The 19842-nt window shown below is 45.9% G+C and overlaps 1 protein-coding gene across 1 annotated transcript; it reads left to right on the top strand.

The window, feature by feature from the left end:
- Positions 1–2870: 2870 nt before the first annotated feature.
- POLR1E (RNA polymerase I subunit E) lies at positions 2871–18237 on the top strand. Its single transcript, XM_043486994.1, has 12 exons — positions 2871–3050; positions 3651–3754; positions 5150–5226; positions 6524–6609; positions 8803–8861; positions 9677–9821; positions 10962–11069; positions 11689–11785; positions 13719–13852; positions 15787–15868; positions 16616–16747; positions 17902–18237. The coding sequence occupies exons 1-12, from the start codon at positions 2975–2977 to the stop codon at positions 18059–18061; spliced, it is 1260 nt and encodes a 419-aa protein (XP_043342929.1). The 5' UTR covers positions 2871–2974; the 3' UTR covers positions 18062–18237.
- Positions 18238–19842: the final 1605 nt, after the last annotated feature.

Raw genomic sequence — 19842 nt, 5'->3', positions numbered from 1 at the left:
GTGTATATATAGCCCATATATATATATGTATATATATATCCCATATATATATGTATACATATATCCCATATATATATATATGGGATCTGCGTGTTTAGAATCATTGTTAAATAATTAAACAATATAGGTGTATACTACAGTCCCCTTCCCATTAATATTTTCCTTTTGATAGAATCTCTGTCACTTTGAACTCTTGCCTGTGGGAATTCTGGGAGTCTTTGCTCTCAAGCAATGTGGCATATTCTTCACTCTTCCACTCAGCTATAAAGCAGCCAATTCTTAGGGCTTTCACAGACTTTGACTGGTAAAGATGTACCTTAAAAGGGAAAGTCTTGGACTTTCCTGGTGGTCCAATGGTTAAGACTCCCAACTTCCACTGCAGAGGGTCATGGGTTTGATCCCTGGATCCCTGGTTGGGGAAATTCCACATGCCTTGCTGTGGCCGGGGGCGGGGGGGAGTGAAACAAGGAAAATACTTTTGTACAACAGTGCTCCACAAACTTAAAGGGCAAATGAGTTACCTAGTGATCCTGTTGTTGTTGATGCTCTTGGCCCAAAGATCACACACTTTAAGTAGCAAGGCCATATAATATGTCCCTATATGAGGAGGGGCAAGACACTTTTCTCAAGAACTATAATTGATTCCTTGTATCCACTGCTGTCTTCTTTGTCACTCGTTAACTATGATTTAAGTCTTCATGTTTTATTCAACCATCCCACATTTACAGAGAATCTGCTGTCTGTAAACCAAATGTCAGTTAAATTTAAGCAAATTTAGTGTTTTTAAGCTCCAGTCCCTATGCTAGGCTCCTAGGATTTGTGATGATTCAGACTTATTCCTTGGCTTGTCACTGATTTCATTCAACCTTTATCGAGGGTCTACTATGTTCCAGGCACTGCTCCAGGAGCTAAAGATTCAGCAGTGAACAAAACAAACAAATCTGTTCATTTTCAAATCTGCAAATATTTGAAAGAAAAACTAAATGATGATAGTAGCAGATTCTAATCTAGTGAATAAAATATGAATCCACAAGTCCACACTGATGTAACTAAATAAATAGGAAGTGTGATGAACAGGATATTTACTTAGTCTATATGTACCTGCCCACAAAATACCTATTAATTACAAAGGGAAAACAATACTGTGGAGAAGCCTGGCTGATACCACTTCAGTTAAGTGATCAAAGTTACTATCAGCAGTAATGGGACAAATTGAAATTGTGTACCAGCTAACATGATATAATAAGAATAGCATCATATCTGTAATATTCCTGCCAAAGATGCATAAACTGAGACTCATAAGTTGGAAACATTAGACAAACCCAGATTGAGAGACATTCTACAAAATAAGTGCCCTATAACTGGCTTTTTAAATTTAAAATTCAAAGTCAAAATAAGAGTGAAGAACTATTCTGGGCTGAAGAAGACTACAGAGCTATGATAGCTAAATGCAACATGTGGTTCTGGGTAAGAACTTTTGCTATAAAAACATTACTGGGACAGTAAATGAACTTAAATGGGGCATGATGATTATATAGTAGTAATGCAACAATGTTAGTTTCCTGATTTTGACATCTGGGTTGTAGTTATTTCTGGTGGCTCAGAGGTAAAGAACCTGCCTGCCAATGCAGGTGATGTGGGTTTGGTCTCTAGGTTGGGAAGATCCCCTGGAAAAGGAAATGGCAACCCATTCTAGTATTCTTGCCTGGGAAATCCTGTGAACAGAGGAGGCTCTTGGGCTACAGTCCGCCGGGGTTGCGAAAGAGTCAGATGCAACTTAGCAACTAAACAAATTGTAGCTACTTAGGGATTGTTGTGGTCTATAGGAACTATTACATGGTCTTCAGGGTGATGGACATCAGGTTAATAACGCAGTCTGAAAAGATCAGGGCAAAAATAAGATTCTTTGCACTATGCCTGTAGTGCTTCAGAAAGTGTGATTGGGTAATTAGAAGAGTGACATGTGCTCAGGCAAAGGGAAGCTAGGATGTTAAAGGTGATTTGGATCATCTTGGAGGTATGTGTCGGGGGGAAAGAGGATGAGTCTGGGAAGAAGGCAATTTGGAGAACAGAGATAATCTGGTTCTTTCCCTTCAACAGTATTTTCCTTTGGGCAAAAGGGGCCTTGGCCCGGGTCATGCTCAAAGCTCCGTAGGCCATACTTTGACTCTCATTTTGGTCTAATAACTCCAAATAAGGGATGGAGGGAGAGTTGAATCCATAGGAACAAAGGGACATGCCCATAAGATTGGGTTCCTTCTTCCAGTCCACCCCAGAATCCTTGAGCTTTCTGGGCTTCTCCCCTGGTCCATCCTTGCTGGGTTGATTGACCACAGGTGTATGCACGCCTAGGCCCAAGAACTGATCATAGCTGTTTACAGGCTTGTGGACCAAGCATAGGGGTTTAAGGACTGATATCCAGGTGTGTGGATGGAGGACTTGGAGAAATGCTACTCTCCGCAAGTCACCACATTTAGCTGGAACTCAAGGATTGCCTATTAGTGAATTCTAAATTTGAACTCGGGCTTTCAGATCCTAGTATTAATAAGACATATTTACACAGTAGTAGAGATAGACAATACCCTACCCAGATTGTGCAGAGGAAGACATCCCACACAACGCAAGGCTTGTAGACGCGAGCACCCTACCAGCACACAAGGTGTAACGCGCTTGCTGAGTGCTGGGCCAATCGGGTTCTGCGCCTTGGAGAAGCCGGCAGGGCAAGGTTAGGACGGAGGCCACGCCCCTTGGGGGTGGGGCGAGGGTGGGCGGGGCAGGCGCGCCTAAGAGCTCAGGAAAAGGGCGCTTAGGGGGCGATGTCCTGTGGGGCGGAGCCACGCGTCTTCGCGTGCGCGGGGCGGTGCCCGGAGAGACCACGCCTCTTCCGGCCCGCCGCGCTTCCTCCGCGTGTACCTTAAAATCACTGCCGGCTGCAGCTGTTTTAACTCCGGGGATTCGGGGCTGGCGAGGTCAGATGGCTGCGGAGGTGTTTCCAAGTGCGAGGTGGCAGTACTGTGGAGAGCCCGACGACAGCCAGAGCGCTCTACTGGGTAAACACTGCGAAGCTGAAGCAGGTTTTCCTGTGACTTCCTCCCCTTCCGTCCCGGTACCGCTACAGCCCTCCACGTCCAACGTCCGTCCAGCCGCATTCCCAGCTGGGCCAGGGCCCCTTACAGACTCCATTACTCCTTGGGGCTCGGCCAGGGCTCTCCTGTCATCCTGTCTGTCTGTTACTACCTCCCAGGTGGATGAGGACATGCCAGTTACGTCCTCCCCAGGGCTGGGGCTGTGTGTATCCAGGACCCCGTCAACCCCTCACCTACCAGGTCTCACACCTGCTCCATTTCCTTCTCTCCACTGGCCGGGAATTCCCTCAGCCTTTCTAGGTTTGGCCGAGGTCTCCTTAGTCAGCCCCACTCCCCTAGTTATTCCTTCCCGTGGAGGCCCGTCCCCAGGGATCCCCTCACGGCTCCAACCCCTCCCCAGCCCCTCTTCCCACCTGGACCAGGACAGATTTGGGTTAGAACCCGGGCTTCCTTGCTATCCCCATTCCCGGAGTCGGTCACTTCCTCCCATTGACGATTCATTTCCTCCCCACCATACTCTGGATTTTTCTGCTCTCATCTCATTCTTATGCTGTAATCTTACAGTCCAGTTCTCCAATGGGAGGCTGCAGAATCCAGGCAACATGCGCTTTACCTTGTACAAGAACAACAACTCCACAAACCCCAGAAAGAGGAGTCAGCGGATCCTGGTAAGTGCTGCTGTGGCCAGTCACCGCCCCTCTGCAGACCTCAGGAGGCCCTCTGGGTGTGGGCTGATGTAGGAAGGAGTGAGAGGAGAAAAGAGGGGGAATAGGAGGTGAACCTTTGGAGAACGTTGCGCCCCAGCAGGCTGGGGTGTGGAGACAGGCCCCATTCAGTGCACACTTGTGGTGAAGTGATGGCTTTTTATTAAATTTGTTCAATCAACAAGCATTTATTGAGTCCCCAGTGTGTCCCTGGACTGTAAGCTGCTAGGGAAATAGCTAAGTCAGACCTGGCCCCACTCTGAGGGAGCTCATACTATAGAGCAGTGTTTCTCCGCCTCGGCACTATTGACATTCTGATCCAGATATGTCATTCTTTGTTGTGGGGGCTGTCTTGTGCATCACTGGATATTTAGTAGCTTCCCTGGCTTCTGCCCACTAGTAGCGCTTCCTAGTTGTGGCCAACAGAATGTCAGAAATTCCCAGATATCTGCAGTCCCTGCTCTCGAGAGGTGAGAACTGGATGTGAGGAACTCATACATAAGTAAACAACGCTCAGGGTCCCAGGGAGAGAGAGTACAGAGCAGGGCAGAGTGAGCTGAGTCAGTGAAGGCTCTGCTTGCCAGAATGTCTTCCTGGGGGAGGGTGTATGGGAGCTGAATCCTGAAGCATGGAGGAGGGTTTAACAGCTGAAGTTAGTACTGCAGGTGAAGAGGACAAACATGGGGAGAGGGCAGGGCAACTTGGCTCTGATTGAGGGATGAATTCAGCACCTCCATGGCCCTGAGGGGCTTCCTTGGTGACTGACTCAGTGGTAAAGAATCCACCTGCCAATGCCGGAGACGTGGGTTTAATCCCTGGGTCAGGAAGATCTAGAGAAGGAAATGGCAACCCAATCCAGTATTCTTGCCTGGAAAATTCCATGAGCCTAGTGGGCTACAGTCCATGGGGTTGCAAAAGAGTCGGATCCAACTTACTGACTGAACAACAGTAGCAGTGATCCTCAGAGCAAATGAGGAGCAGCCATGATAGAGGTGGGCAGAGAGGTTCCGGAAAGGCGTGGGCTTTGGTGTTGCCTGCAGAGTCGTTTTGTCGCCTGCCTCTAGCTGTGGAAGCCCAGGGCCCATCTCCGAGTCCTGAGGCCCAGCTCCACCAAGAGCTTTTCAGACTAGCTAGAAGCCAGTACTACCTGGGACTTTTCAAAAGTCCTCTTGCCTTTCCACCAGGGACACCCCAGACTCACTTAGAGATAGTGGAACTGGATCATCTCAAAGAGGCTCTCTTGTCTCATCCACTGCAGTTTGGAATCTGAAGCTTCTGCAAACTCAGAAAAGGGCATCAAGATGTTTACTGTCTTTCAACATTGGTTGTAATGGAGCCCTTCCTTCCTCTACATTTCAGGCAGCTGAAACAGACAGACTTTCCTACGTGGGAAACAATTTTGGTACTGGAGCTCTCAAATGCAATACTCTGTGCAGGTAGGGGTAGGGGAAAGTGACTGTGGGAAGTGGGGATGGTGGTGGTGGCTGCGGCCCTGGTACCGCTCTCCTCTGACTTTATTTTAGCTGCAGCGGGGGAAATCTAGAGAGGCTTACCAGGTTTCTGTGTTCCCAGACTCAGGGACCTTCACATCAGCATGTAGTCATTCTTGAAATTGAAGAGTGACTTACATTTATTTAATTTCCTAAAACCTGATTCATTTGTAGTTTTTGAATTTTTTTAAAAGTTGAGATGTAATTGACATATAGCATTAGTTTCAGATGTATGATAAAATGATTCAGTGTATGTAACGCTGCAAAATGGTCACAACAGTGTCTGGTTAACATCCATACAGTTAAAATATTTTTTCCTGGGATGAGAACTTTAGAGGCTTACTTTCTTAACATCTTTCAAATATACAATGCAGTATTATAGTCACTATGCTGAACATTATACCTCCAGGACTTACTTTATTTTATAACTGGAAGTTTGTGCCTTTTGACCTTCGTTAGTTTTGACCACATCATTAACTTGGAATATTCTTTGTTTATAATAATCTTGTTCCTAAAAGGCAGCCGTCACCATTATTTTGGGATGTGTGATCAACACACCAAAGTTTTCCAGGAGTCTGCCTTGGAAGTAACTACAAGACAAGGGTTTGGTAGTGTCCAAGGCTCCAGAATTTCTGTCTAGTTCTGGAAAGATTACTGACTTTGGGCAACTCCGCCGTTTACTGACCTCTGGTTTACCTCTCGGTACGATGAAGATTGTTCAGCCCGAACAGTCTCACGGTCAGGCGTTGCCTAATGCAGTGTCCCTGTGAAGATACCCGTCCGTGAGCCACAGCCAAGGCCCTGTCAGAGTCATCTCCCCCCTCCCCCGCCCCAGCAGCTGATAGAGCTCCGATGACTGTGTTTGTGCTTGAAGCTTTTATCATCTCTTTACAAAGATTTTCAGGTTTAAACTGGTCTTCTTGTAATTACCGAAGTTTTGTCTTTGCCTCCATAGAATTTACACATGGGGTAAATTCTAGTGTAGTTCTAGATTGTTATATCCCAAAAGGTTTTACCACTACATCAGTGACCCCAAATGTGATTGGCTGTAAGAATCACCTGGTGACTTCGCTGCTACCCTCCCCCTTTCTCCCTTCATTTCCCTCTGCTTGCAGAGAATATCTGCTGTGGGGGATTATTGTTACTCATAAGTAAGTGGTGCCTTTTAGGCAGAAACAAGGAGATTGTATTAACAATACCTTTTGAATGATCCATTTGTCACTGATATTCCTTCTTTATTCAGGCACTTTGTGGGAATTTTGAACAAGACTTCTGGCCAGATGGAAGTATATGATGCTGAATTGTTCAACATGCAGCCACTGTTTTCAGGTAGGTTCTAGTTATGAAGGCGCAAGGAAAGGCTGAATATTTTAGGTTTGCTGGATATATCAGTTTGACTTGTAAGCTACATTTTGTAGCTGTTTTTTAAAGGTTTTCTTTTTTTTCATTTGACAAAGTTTTAAAAGTGCTTTTACTCAGCAAATATTTATTGATGACCTACTATGCCCCAAGCACAAGTTAGGGGCTGTGAATATAGCAAAACAGACACAGATTCTGTCCCTGCAATATTTACAAACTGAAGATCAAAATCTAATCTTAGTTTAAGCAAGTTGAGCAATGATCAGAGCAGAGTAATGGAGGGCATGTCTGATACTCTTTTTCATCGAGGGCCTTTCTTAATTCTTAATGGTTCTAGTTGGGGTAGAGGTTTTAGAATCACTGGTAGGTTGTAGAAGTTGCTTATAGGTTGGACAATAACATTCAGGTTGATGCAAAGTCTCTATACTTTGTTTTGTTTTTTTTTAATTTTTTAATTAAAAAAAAAATTTTTTTTTCCTACACTTTGTAATTTGGGAAGAGATCTATTTTTTCTCTAACCCACTGGGAGAAGTTGCAATACCTCTCTCCTCTGGCATTTTAGAATGTATTGGGCTGGAGTGGGATCTTTGAAAATGATAGATAAGATGGTCAAACTCAAGGGGCTCCTGTTTCTAAATCTTAAATACTGAGAACCATGATTGGGGAGGGAATTAAATAAGGATACCTTCAGAGGCATTAGTTCTAATAACTTCATTCTGGCAAAGCAGTGGTCTCAGCCTTTCTGAGAATCTTGTGAAGAACCAGAAGTACTTCTGAGAAACATACATAATATACAAAAAATATGAGATTTTGCATATAATTTTAAAGGTCATCTGTGAGTTTCCTAGGGGTCCATAGTCTCTAGGTGAAGAATTCCCTGCTTTGCAAACAAAACAACATATATTATCCTCCAAATGCTCTTCTAACTTCCAATGAACAAAGAAAATTGTTCATTAATTTGTTATTTAAACACATTTGTAAATATTGGTTAATTCTAACCAGCATATATAAAAAATACACACACATTTATTGGGTTCTTACTATGCTCTGGGCACTGTTCTAAGCACTTTCAATGCATTATATCGCTTACTTCACTTTTTTTTTTTAAATCAATGATGAACCTGGGACAGAAGTTAAATGACTTTGGCAGGAACATACTGCTGTTATATGTAAGAGAGTTGGGATTTAAATGCAAGCAAGGTCACTTCAGAGCTTATGTTCCTATCCACTAGATTATTGCTCCTTATATGAATACTCTGTGGGAGATCAGAGAGCTTCATGTAAAATAATATATACCTCATGTTTATGCCTGCTTTTAGGTCTTAAAATTAAAAAAAAAATTTTTTTATTGAAGCATAGTTGATTTCTAGTATTTTGTTAGTTTCAGGTGTATGGCATATGATTTTTTTTTTTTGGCAGATGGCATTCCAGTATAGATTATTACAAGCTATTGGGTACAATTCTCTGTGCTATCCAGTAAATACATGTTGCTTATCTATCTTATGTATAGGAGTTTATATCTATTAATCCCGTACTCCTAATTTGTACCTCCCCCACATCCAGGGGCTGGTTGGCTCAGATCATGTGCCAGGCTGTGGTGTGGAGAGCCCATGCAAACCTTCCTTTCCTTTCACATCCCTTTGGCGGGGGGGGCAGTGGTGGGGGTCCCAACCCTATTACCTGGTTACCTGGAAATTGTTCTTCTGCCCGTCTCCAGTTAGTTTTCCATGAGAACTGTTCCACTTATAGATGTATTTTTGATGTATTTGTCAACAGGAGGTGAGCCCCATGTCCTCCTCCTCCTTGGCCTTCCTGATCCCTCCTCCTTATCTCTTTTACAAGAAGGGCAAAACTATATACTGGAAAGAGCACGGGACTTAGTTTCCAATCCCATCTCTGCATTGCCTGGGGCAAGTCATTTCACCTGGAGGCCTCATGTTTCCCTGGATCCCTTCACTTGATTCCGTAGTTTATTCTCCAGATCCTCTATCTGTATACTGAAATATTGAATGTTCACAGTACCCATGCATGTTAAGCTCTGGGAAGTCCTGTAATAGAGAAATCTGGTTTTCTTAGATTAACTGTTAACCAAATATTAAACACTCTTACTGTCTGCAGGCACACTTAACAATTTGCTTTTTCTCTTTGCTTTATGTTTTGTAGATGAATCAGTTGAGAGTGAATCAACACTGGAGAGTCAAGCCAAATCGTTCAGAGAAAAGGTAAGTGTGACGGAGCTAAGATGTGAGGCTAAAGTGAGTTCCTTCCAGGCCTTGAATTTCTCCAGCAGTAATATAAAAGCGCACGGTTCTCCCTGGGCGCTCCCAGTTCGTTCAGTCTGTGGCTCTCTGGACAGCCCCTACCTGCAGAGGCCGCTGTGGCCTCACAGAGAGCAGATGCCCTGTCTGGGGCAGCTGTGCATGGCTCTGTGCCAGCCTCTCGGACTGGTTCTCTGCTGGGCTGTCACTGCAGGTGTAGCATAGCACTTATTCTCAGGATTTAATCCAAGTTTCAGAAAACACTGGTTGTAGCCTGGAAACTTCACATCAAGACAAAGTAAACTTTAGGATTGTCAGTGTAGTAGCTTCCTACAGGCTCATCTCATCCTAGGATGGCAGACTGATCAGATCTTTAGACTGCCTGCAGCACTGTATTGAGAAAGGTGTGGGGCTGTCTGCAGGCTCAGAGGGGGAATGAGTGATCTGTTAGCAGTGTCTGTTGTGGGTGTAGGATCGGAAAACGGTGAGCCATGTGCCCCAGACTTACTGACCCTAATTCTAGTCAAGTCTTTTCGTTTTACAGGTGGAAACACTGTTGATTTATACATAGCTCATTATGGTTTATAAAACAAGCACTTCAGATCTCTTAATATCTTTTGGCTCTTAGAACAAGCCTATGAGGTAGTTAGGTATGAGTCAGCCCAGTTTACAGGTGTGATGTTGACGGGCTCAGAGGAGCTGAGAGTTTCCGGTAGTCACACAGCTAGGAGTAGCAGTGCCCAGCCTGCCTCCAGTGACCAGATTTGTCTTTGGCACAGATGGATTCTTGCATTGAAGCCTTTGGTACCACCAAACAGAAGCGAGCTCTGAACTCCAGGAGAATGAACAAAGTTGGCAGCGAATCTTTGAACCGTGCAGTGGCTAAAGCCGCAGAGAATATCATTGATACAAAGGGTGTGACTGGTGAGCAGCTGAAACTTGGGGTCAGAGGCTGCTCCTCGAGACAGCTGTCCCTTCTCTTGGGGTCCTTTACCTGCCTCACAGATGGACATGATGGGAGTTAGGGCTGTATTCCTTCCTGCCTCTCCCTGAAGGCCTTCTTCGGAATAGACTCTGGGAATTATAAGAAACAGCTGACAATGCCTGCCCTCTGTGAGCTCAGTCGAGTAGTTTTTCTATTAAAATGGAATTTTAGGAAATTTTAGAAAGCTTTCCATACCCTATGATTATATAAATATTTTTGTATATTTTCTTTCACTACTTTCACAGTTTTACTTTTTACATTTACATTTTAAATGACCTTTTTTTTGGTCTATGGTACAAACCTCATTTTATCGTTTCCAAATGATTAGCGAGTTGTCCTCAACTTCATCTTTTCCTTGTGTAAAAAATGATTTAAAAAGTCATCTTTATCGTTTTAATTGGGTTCTGTCTTAATTGGGTTCTGTCTCAGCATTCTGACTGGCTGTTCATGTAGCAGCAAATGGTCCTTCTAATTCCAGTAGCTTCACCATCCAGTTTATTGTCTGATGGGGCAACTTCATCCTTATTATTCACAAATGTATGCTGTTGTAGCATACTTTTTCTTCCAGATGATCTTAAGAATTATTTTGTCAAATTCCCTCAAAATCCATTTGGGATTAATATGGGGAAAATCAGCATCTTTATAGTACTATGTTTTCCCATTTAGAAATGTAGAAATATGTCTCCATATGGTCAAAGTTACCATTTAATGTCTTAAGTAAATTTTTCAATTTTTTTATTCAGTTTATTCTCAGCTATTAACAGTAAACTTAATAGCTGAAGACATTTAAAAAGAAAAAAAATTCACCCATTTTCCTATCGTTCTTCAAGACCAGCTGTTACAGTTTTCCTGTTTTCCTCTCTCTTCTTGTCTGGGTGCATCCTTAATTCAGATGTGGTTATTCCTGTATGATAGTTACAGTTTTATAATTTGATCTTTCTCTTTCACTCACAACACGTGAGGTTCAGATGAGGGGGTTCTGGGCCGATGATAATCTCGAGTGCCCAGGTTGCGGAGAGCGTTGGGGAACCCAAAGCTGAGCGGGTAACACTGACGCTGACTCTTCCTTTATTGAAAAGCCCTGGTCAGTGACGCCCTCCACGATGACTTGCAAGATGACTCTATCTATCTTCCTCCCTGCCACACCGATGCAGCCAAGCCTGAAGACGTGTATAAGTTTGAAGACCGTATCCTTCTTGCAGCAGAAACGCCACTTCATTTTCCAAGTTGGGGTGTGCGCACAGCAGTGCCATGGCCAGGCTCTCTAAGGATGTTGGTGGTCCTGTGATGCTCACAAAAGCTCGCCCCAGACTCTTGCTGTTGCCCTAGCACTGTTGCTGGGAAGTCAGCAAGGCTTCCCCAGTAGCTGAGGACATACGGCACCCCCGGCCTCTCGGCACCTGTGAGTCAAACCCATCCCTCAGCAAAGTGCCCACAGCTCGGCTCAGTGGGTGGGGCTTATTCTCCACAAAGAGTCAAAATATGACTTTTAAGTTGGCCAGTGCCCAGAGTCTAAGGCAGGCTGATTTTGTGAAAGGAAAGGTTAGAATGTAGAGTTTCCATGCTTGTGATTCTACTCAGATGGAAGATGCCTGCAGCAGCTTTGTGATAAGACAAAAAAGTCCAGGCAGACCATGAGCTCTGGGCTGGGAGTTGGGAGAACTGAGTCCCAAAAGCTCTGCCCAAGCAGACTGTCTTATCACTCCCTCTCAGCCTGTTTTCCTGTTTCTAAGATGAGGCTGTTTCCACATGATCTAGCTAGTTGATGTTTCCACTTTGGTTGGGTTTTTCTTGACCTGTAACTAGTTCTTTCCCCTGTGGAGTATGACGCTCTGCAGAGCCCATCTGAAGCTTTCAGGAATGTCACCTCAGAAGAAATACTGAAGATGATTGAAGAGAACAGGTACCCCACTTGGGTGGATGGAGAGTCTGGGTTGTGGTGTTGGGACACACACTTCATGTAGTCAGACATGAAGGAGACCTTGGGTGTCAGTGAGGACGTATGTCTTTCAGCATTTGGACATGAATGAGCTTGTGTTTTTTCCAGTGTTCAGGCTCCTAGGCCTGTTGCCCCAAGGCTGTGGGTGGCATTCAAGGGAGAGCGTTGGCCTCTGAGTGCAGGGGTCGTGTGGCCGTGCAGAGGGTGGTGAGGCCTTGTTGGCTGGGGCTGCGCACTGGGGCTGACCTGTATTCCCCCCACAGTGTTACACCAGGTCCAGAGGCTGGCCTGGGAGTAGGTGCCTGCCGAAGTGATAGTTTGTCTGTGGTGATGTGCTGAGTGAGCTTTTCTGAAGTTGAATTATATATATTACTTATTTACTGGTTTTTATCGTCTATATTTTTGGCTGTGCTGGGTCTTCGCTGCTGTGCAGGCTTTCTCTGGACGTGGTGAGCAGGGTCTCACCTAGTTGCGGTGCTCGGGTTTCTTATTGCGATGACTTCTCTTGTTGCAGAGCAGGGCTCTCGGGCGCCCAGGCTTCAGAAGTTGCTGCACGGTAGCTGTGATGCACGGGCTTAGTTGCCCCGGGGCATGGGGGATCTTCCCAGACCAGGGATCAAACCAGTGTCCCTTGTATAGCAAGATGCATTCTTTTTTTTTTTTTCCCATTTCTTCCTGCTCTTTTTTTTTTTAAATTATTTATTTTTTTGTTGCACCGGGTCTTCACTGTGGCACGTGGGATCTCATTCCCTGACCAGGGATCAAACCTGAGCTCCCTGCATTAGGGAGTCTTAGCCACTGGACCACCAAGGAAGTCCCGCAAGATGGATTCTTAACCAGTAGACAATCAGGGAAGCCCTGAATTATGTTCTTTAAATATAATGTGTTTTGAATAATTCAGAGGTGATTGCCTCTAGTCCCCTCCCCCTTTTTTTGGCTTTAAAAACAGCTTTTCTTTTATGATGGTAGTGGGGAATTTTTTTGCGTTTGAGTTTTTCTTTTAATAATTTTTTCTTGAAAAAATGTTGTCAACCCTAGGTTGGTTCCCTAGATATTTGTTTGGAAATTTTACTGGTCAGTGAAATCCAAAGTCTTAGAAAATATATTTTTTCCCCCGTCTCTCTAAAGATCCATTTCCAAAAAAAGCTTCATTGCTGGTTCTTTGTTGTCTTAATGTGATTGCGGCTCAGGGCCAGGTACTGGCATGAGCTCTGGGCTGGGAGTCCCCCTCTGCCTGATGGACTCTGTGGTCTTCCCCTCTCCGAGCCTTAGTGTTCCCATCTGTACAAGGAGGCTGCCATGAGGTGACCTTGAAGAGCTTTTTATGGCTGCGATTCCATGCTCGTGATAGTGGTAGAACAACAGTATGTAAAAATAACAGCCAGCACTGACGGGACTCTTCCCTGTGCCAAGCACCACTTTAATTGTATTGTCTCATTTACTTCACAAAAATCCACAGGGTGAGGGTACTTAATTTAGAGGTAAAGAAACTTTAGAGGAGATGTTCAGAAACTTGCCCAAGCCACTGCATGGCAGGGAGGGGATTCAGACCCAGGCAGTTGAGCGCCCGTGCTCTGGACCACCACATCAGGATTGGGCAGCTATGGCCAGAGTGCTGAGTCTTGGACACTGCCTGTGAATAAAGTTTTACTGGAACATAGCTTCAGTCATTCGTTTGTGTTAATCAGTGGCTGCCTTTGCTCTGCAGTGGCAGTGACCATTTGTTCACGATATGTGTATTTACTGTCTAGACCTTTACTCCCCCTGCACTAAATTCATGCTCCTCCTATTATAAGGAGCTGGTGGGATGGCCCTTCCTCAGCTGTTGACTGTGCGGGTGTGGGGGGTGCCTACTGGCTGGTCGTACACATTTCCCCTTTTCTCTCCCTTGTTGTAGTCACTGCTCCTCTGTCATAGAAGCACTGAAGTCTTTGCCATCAAATGAGGAGAGCCGAGACCGCCAGGCGCGGTGCATTTGGTACCTGGACACCCTCATCAAATTTCGAGCACAGAAGGTGATTAAGCGGAAAAGTAAGTCCATGATAGACTTTTTTTTTTAATTGAAATACAGTTGATTTACAATATGTTTGTTTCAAGTATGCAGCAAAGTGATTCAGTTACATGTGCAATTATACATATATATATTCTTTACCAGATTTTTTTTCCATTATAGACTATTACTGTATATAGTTTCTTGTGCTATACTGTAGGTCCTTGTTATTTTATATATAGCAGTGTGTATCTGTTAGTCCCAAACTCCTAATTTATCCCTCCCTCCCTTGCTTTTCCCCTTTGGTGACCATACGTTTATTTTCTATGTCGAGTCTGATTTGTATAATTTTCTTTAGATTCCACATAAAAGTGATATTATATTTGTCTCTCTCTGTCTGGCTTAACTCATGATAATCTCTAGGTCCATCCATGTTGCTGCAAAGGGCATCATTTCATACTTTTTCACAGCTGAGTAATATTCCATAGAAATATATATACTACATCTTTATTCATTCATCTGCTGATGGACATTTAGGTTGCTTCTGTGCCTTGGCTATTGTAAGCAGGGCTACAATGAACAGTGGGGTTTATATATCATTCGCGACAACATTGGCATTTTATTCTCATTATTTCCAGTCTGTTATCTGTCTGTAATTATTAGACTAGCGCTAGTGAGAGAAGAAATGGACATGTCTTTCCAGGCCTTCATTTGTAACTGTGTAACAGTGGGGTACTGCTGACGTGCTGAGGGGACTCGCCAAGCTCTTTCCTCTGAAAATAAGGTCGAGTTGGATTATACGATTGCTCAGAGCTAACATTCACTGCTTCTGTTCTGTGTTAGGTAAAGTCTAACATCCAGTCCGATCAAGTGAATGTTCCAGGGGATGGTTAGAAATAGCTGTATGGGGAGAAAGGTTGGCCTTGCTTGTGAAGGCCTGTCCACGCCGTTGGGTCAGCTCCTTCTGGCTCGGAGGGAAGTCAGTTTCTGCTGGTAACCCGTGTCGCCTGTCACCGGGGCACGGGTGTCTGCCACACACTCAGAGCCACCCAGAGTTGGAAATCCAGAGAGACACCTGTGATTGGAGGCCTAAGGTGTGTCCAGTCGTGTTCCTGTGACTGGGCACCTGGGGTCTTGGAACACCTCATTCCGCCATGCTTCACAGATACCACGGTCTTTACAAATTGGAGGTTTGCAGCAACCCTGGGTTGACCAAGTCAGCACCATTTTTCCAACAGTCTGCTTACTTTGTGTCTATGTGTCATGTCTCACTGTGAATATTTTCAACTTTTACATTGTTATATTTATTATGATACTCTATGATCAGTGATCTTTGATGTCACTGCTACAACACACTGAAGGTTCAGATGATGGCTAGCAATTTTTTTAGCAGTAAGGTATCTTTTAATTGAAGTATGGACATTGGTTTTTAATTTTAATTATTGGACACTTTTTAAAAAAACGTGATACGCCTGCACACTTAGGAGACGCCAGTGTACTGTGAACCTAACTTCAGGCATTGGGGAACCAGGCAGTCCATGTGACTTGCTTGATTGTGGTGGTCGCGAACCAAGCGTGCGTGACTCTGAGCCGTGCCTGCTCTCATGTTTTTCAGAATCTGCTTAGTTCTTGTTTCACATTCCAGTCTCCCCTCCTATCCCTCTCCCTCAGCTTCCTCCACAGTCTGTTTCGCTTTCTAACATCTTTGAATCATGTGTCTCTAGGCCTCACTGGAGTCTGGTTTTCTTGTCACTGCCCCGTCATGAACATCTCTTGCGCACATATGGTCTGCAGGCGAAACACGCCTGAGCCTGTGTTGATTTGCGGCTGTTCTGTTTCGTGGGCCCCTTTTTTGTCTTCCTGCATGCCTCTGTTTAGTCCAGGGGCCCACTGTTACCCTTGTCTCCCAGCTCATAGGTGAGGCATGGCCTGAGAGTTTTGAAAGAAAATGATCAAACTCCACTTTGTCTTGTAGGTGCCCTGGGACCTGGAGTCCCCCACATCATCAACACCAAACTACTAAAGCAATTCACCTGCCTGACCTACAACAACGGCAGGTCAGGGGGCTTGACTTCTTGGCTTTCGCCTATAAAGGAGAGAGCAAGATTGCGGGGGAGGGGGGCTTGGATCGCTGTCCATGTTCAGAGACACTGCTGAGGTGGGCACTGCTGCTTGGCGGGGTCTTGGGTGAGTGAGTTTAGGCAGCACTGTAGAGCAGACGGTCCCTCTGGGAGAAGTTCACACCAAGGCTCTGGGAAGTCCTGCAGCAAAGACTACCCCAAACACTTTTTCCAGGGACACCTTCCCAGTGTCCCCAGAACCAGTGTTGTATGGAGAGGTGGTGATGCAGGCAGGGGCAGGCCAGGGGGATGACTTTGGGGAAAGCTCCCTAAGCAGCACACCTGGGCTTCCTTCCTGCTGTTTGCTTGCTGCGTGTGTCCTGCTTGGACTGCTTGAAGAATCATGGGCAGCCAGGTGTGGAATGACTGTTTTCCCAGCAGCCCTGCTGAGCAGGCTGGGAGGATGGGGATGGTCTGTGCCAGTGCAGGCTCCAGCTGTGCCTGGGGAAGGTGGAGATGCAACCTTTTTGTCCTCCCTGGAGGGACACTGGGATTGGCTCCACTGTGTGTGAAGGCTAGGGCAGAGCAACAGGACGAGGGATGTTGCTTGGATTCCTTTTCCTCTCCCCGAGATGAGAAGACAGTTGAACCCATATGGGAATAGGCTTGGATGTTTTCCTTTCCTTTTGGAGAAATCATCTTGGAGTTTAATTTTGTCTCTCTGTTTCTACCACTGATTTGCAGTTTGCGGAACTTAATTTCAGACTCTATGAAGGCAAAGGTCACCGCCTATGTGATCGTACTGGCCTTGCACATCAACGACTTCCAGATTGATCTGACAATGTTACAGAGGGACCTGAAGCTCAGTGAGAAAAGGTGAGCAGGACAGAAGAGAAAGCTCTCCTAGGGAGCCTTGATGTAGTTCTGGTACTGCTAGAAAGCATGAGACACAATCAAGGGACCTGGGGGCAATCTTTAGATGAATGAATGATTGACTAAATGGATAGGCAGCCAGACATTACTGTGTCTTCACTATGCTAGGCACAGTGTCAAATCTGCCATGATCTCCCAGTGATTTCTCTTAAGAATCAGTGGAAGAATCTTTGGTTCAGAGAAAGCAGTGACTTTCTCAGGGTCACCCAGTCAAGGGGAATAGTTGGGCTTCAGACCTGAGCCTTCCATTCCCTTGTAACTGAGCAGCCTCCAGTCTCCAAGTTGCTGTCCCTGGAAAGAGGGATTCTGTATGATTCTGATGGGGTAACCTGGGGGTGGAGGTTGCATAAGAGAACCCCAGTTTCAGCTTAGCAGAAAGCACTCTCAGAGTCAGATGGAAGGAGCTACCAGGGGAGGTGTCTAAGGCAAGGCAGGGCTGGAGTTTGGCAGGGCTGGAGTTTGGCAGGGCTGCCACATTCACTCTTCTCTGACCGAACTGGGAAGGTTGGCGGAAGTGGCGGCCTTTTCAGGCCCTCTCTAGCCTTGGTAGAAGGGATTCAGACTGAGTAGGGTGCACAACCTCCAGGGCGCTGAACCGCAGGGTGTGTTGGCCTCTGTCAGTGATTAAGGAGTATCTGACATCCAAGGACCCTGGTGGTGGTCCAAGAGCGCCTTGAAAAACACCTTCATCTGGACTCTTCCAGTCCGGAGCGGGATTATTCTGAGGGCTGTCCACACATGGCCTTCTCACGGATAGTGAGGTTGACCATACAAGAGAAATAGATTCTTGGAGCCTGTAAAATTCTGTTAAGTGCTTGATCCTTGTTATAGGAAGTAAACAGTTTATCAATAGGAGCCAGATAACCTGGTTTTCTATCACGTGTATAGGCATTTTCTAACTGCTACACATTGACACGGGAGTCTGATGGCCTTCAGCGATCTTGTCGGTCTCCGCTGGGAGCTTTGCTCCTGCGTCCACCTCTGGGATTCTGTCTTTGAGGCATGGAGCACAAATGTGCCTCCCACTCCTGCCTGCTAAGCTTCTCGGAGCATCACATTGAGGAGACTCTCCCTTGTTTTGTGTGTTTGTTCCTTAGGATGATGGAGATAGCTAAAGCCATGAGGCTGAAGATCTCCAAAAGAAAGGTTTCCCTGGCAGCAGGCGGGGAGGAGGAGCACAGACTGGGCACTCTGTCCATCCCACTGCCTCCAGCCCAGACCTTGGACCGTCAGTCAAAGCGAAGGAAAATCACCTAGAGGCGTGCTTTCCAGACACAACAATTTGGCCATTCCTTCTGTTCATTTGCATTTTTATTTTTAAAGAAAGAGGATTAAAGAAGCCGCCTTGCTTTGGCATGGGTATGAAGCCAGACGCCAGCCCCTCAGTTGTGCTGGTCTGAAGCGGAAGCATAAAGCAAGGCCCTGTTGGACTCCACCTCTCTGCTTTGGTGTCACCATGACTATAAATGGCAGATGGTTCATGTGTGGGATGTGGGAGGGTCGGAGGCAAAAGATCTCACAGGCTGAACCGTGGGCCACATCTAATGGATAAAGGCTAACATTAAGAGAAATGTGAGGTGCTATGCTTAGGTCTAGAAGGGCCGGGGGCGTCCGTGGTGAGGACAAAGCCCAGCAGGGCTGGGAGAGGAGGCTTCAGGTCACCAGTGTGATGGGGTTGCCCAAACAGGCTAATTTAGTTCTGGGCTGCTGAAACAGAGCAGACCCAAGTCAGAGGAAGTGATTAAATCGGTTGTTCAGCTTGGCTCAGGCCACACACAGGGCAGGGGTGAGCCCTGAAAGCCAGTGAATTGGTCAGAGCCCAGTACAGAAAACAAATGGTCCTAGATGTTCTTAAGGAGAAAGGTGTTTAATGGTACAAAATTGTTAAAAAGTTGCAGGAGCCGGTATTAGGAAGTTGCTGCTAGAACTGCTGAGTTCAAGAACACAGCTTGGGTGGCCAGCCAGGCATGAAGAAGCCACTTGAATTCATGAAGCTTCTTGAATTCAGCTGCTTCCTGAATTCATGGAGCTGGTAACTTGACACTGGAATGCTGGTTCAGCCACCCATGCTTTCAGTATCCAGGCTTCCACCTCCTGGCTTGTCAGCATGGACAGCCCAAAGATCAAGAGGCTGACCTCCATCTTGCTTCCTTCCTCTGTGAGTACACACGTAGGGATCTCATTTCATCCAGGATCCTCGCAGCGAGGGTGTCTTAGAAATAGGTTTCAGCTCTCCAGCCTCTAGTTATAGGAAGCCATACCAGAAGCAGATGGGAAGGGCTGCTTCCTGCCACCCATCTTATCTGCCAGGGGACTGTGGAGAATGGTGTCCAGAGGGTTGTTGTGAGGAACACGACTGTGACGCAGACTCAGGTATATGGCTGATGCTCAGACTCAGCTCTGCAAGGATCTCCTGAGGCGGCGGGAGCAGTGCAGTATGGGGGGCTCATGCTGGGGGCCGGGGACAGTGGAAGAAGGAAGAGAGAACCCCGCTCTCTCTGGAAATGAGAAAGGAAGACATTTACACAGCAGCTAGGCCATCTGTTAGGGAAGACATGGTAGAAATGGGCCTCGGATGATTCATTCAGGGCATGTGATCCTTGTATTTCTTCGAGTACCAGGGTGCGCTTGTCAGAGCCACTTCTAACGCACGGCCAGGCCTGAAGTGCCCATTTTCCGTGTTCTTGTCTGGTTTGTCCCTGTTTGTGTCTGGCCCTGGGAAGCGGGCACTTCCCTCTAGCAGAGGTGTGAGCAGGAAGTCTAAATGCCTGTTGTTTTTCTTTATCTAAGCTGTTGCAAAAATCAGGTAATGTGACTTTGCATCAGAAAAAATAATAATCCTGATCTGACTCTGGGAAAAGAATCCCTAGTGTGTTTGCGGGTGTCATCATGAATACTTTTAGACTCTGATGGTTTTGACACCTTGAAGCTTAATTTCCAGCAGTGATTAGATCACGGCACATGACCTGGCCTCTGAACAGCCTCTGTCCTCATGGGGAAGCAGTCACCGTGTGGGTCACTTCTGTCACTCTCACTGA

The sequence above is a fragment of the Cervus canadensis genome, chromosome 14, assembly GCF_019320065.1.
Source record: "Cervus canadensis isolate Bull #8, Minnesota chromosome 14, ASM1932006v1, whole genome shotgun sequence".
Lineage (NCBI taxonomy): Eukaryota > Metazoa > Chordata > Mammalia > Artiodactyla > Cervidae > Cervus > Cervus canadensis.
This window is presented reverse-complemented; position numbering and strand designations above follow the sequence as displayed.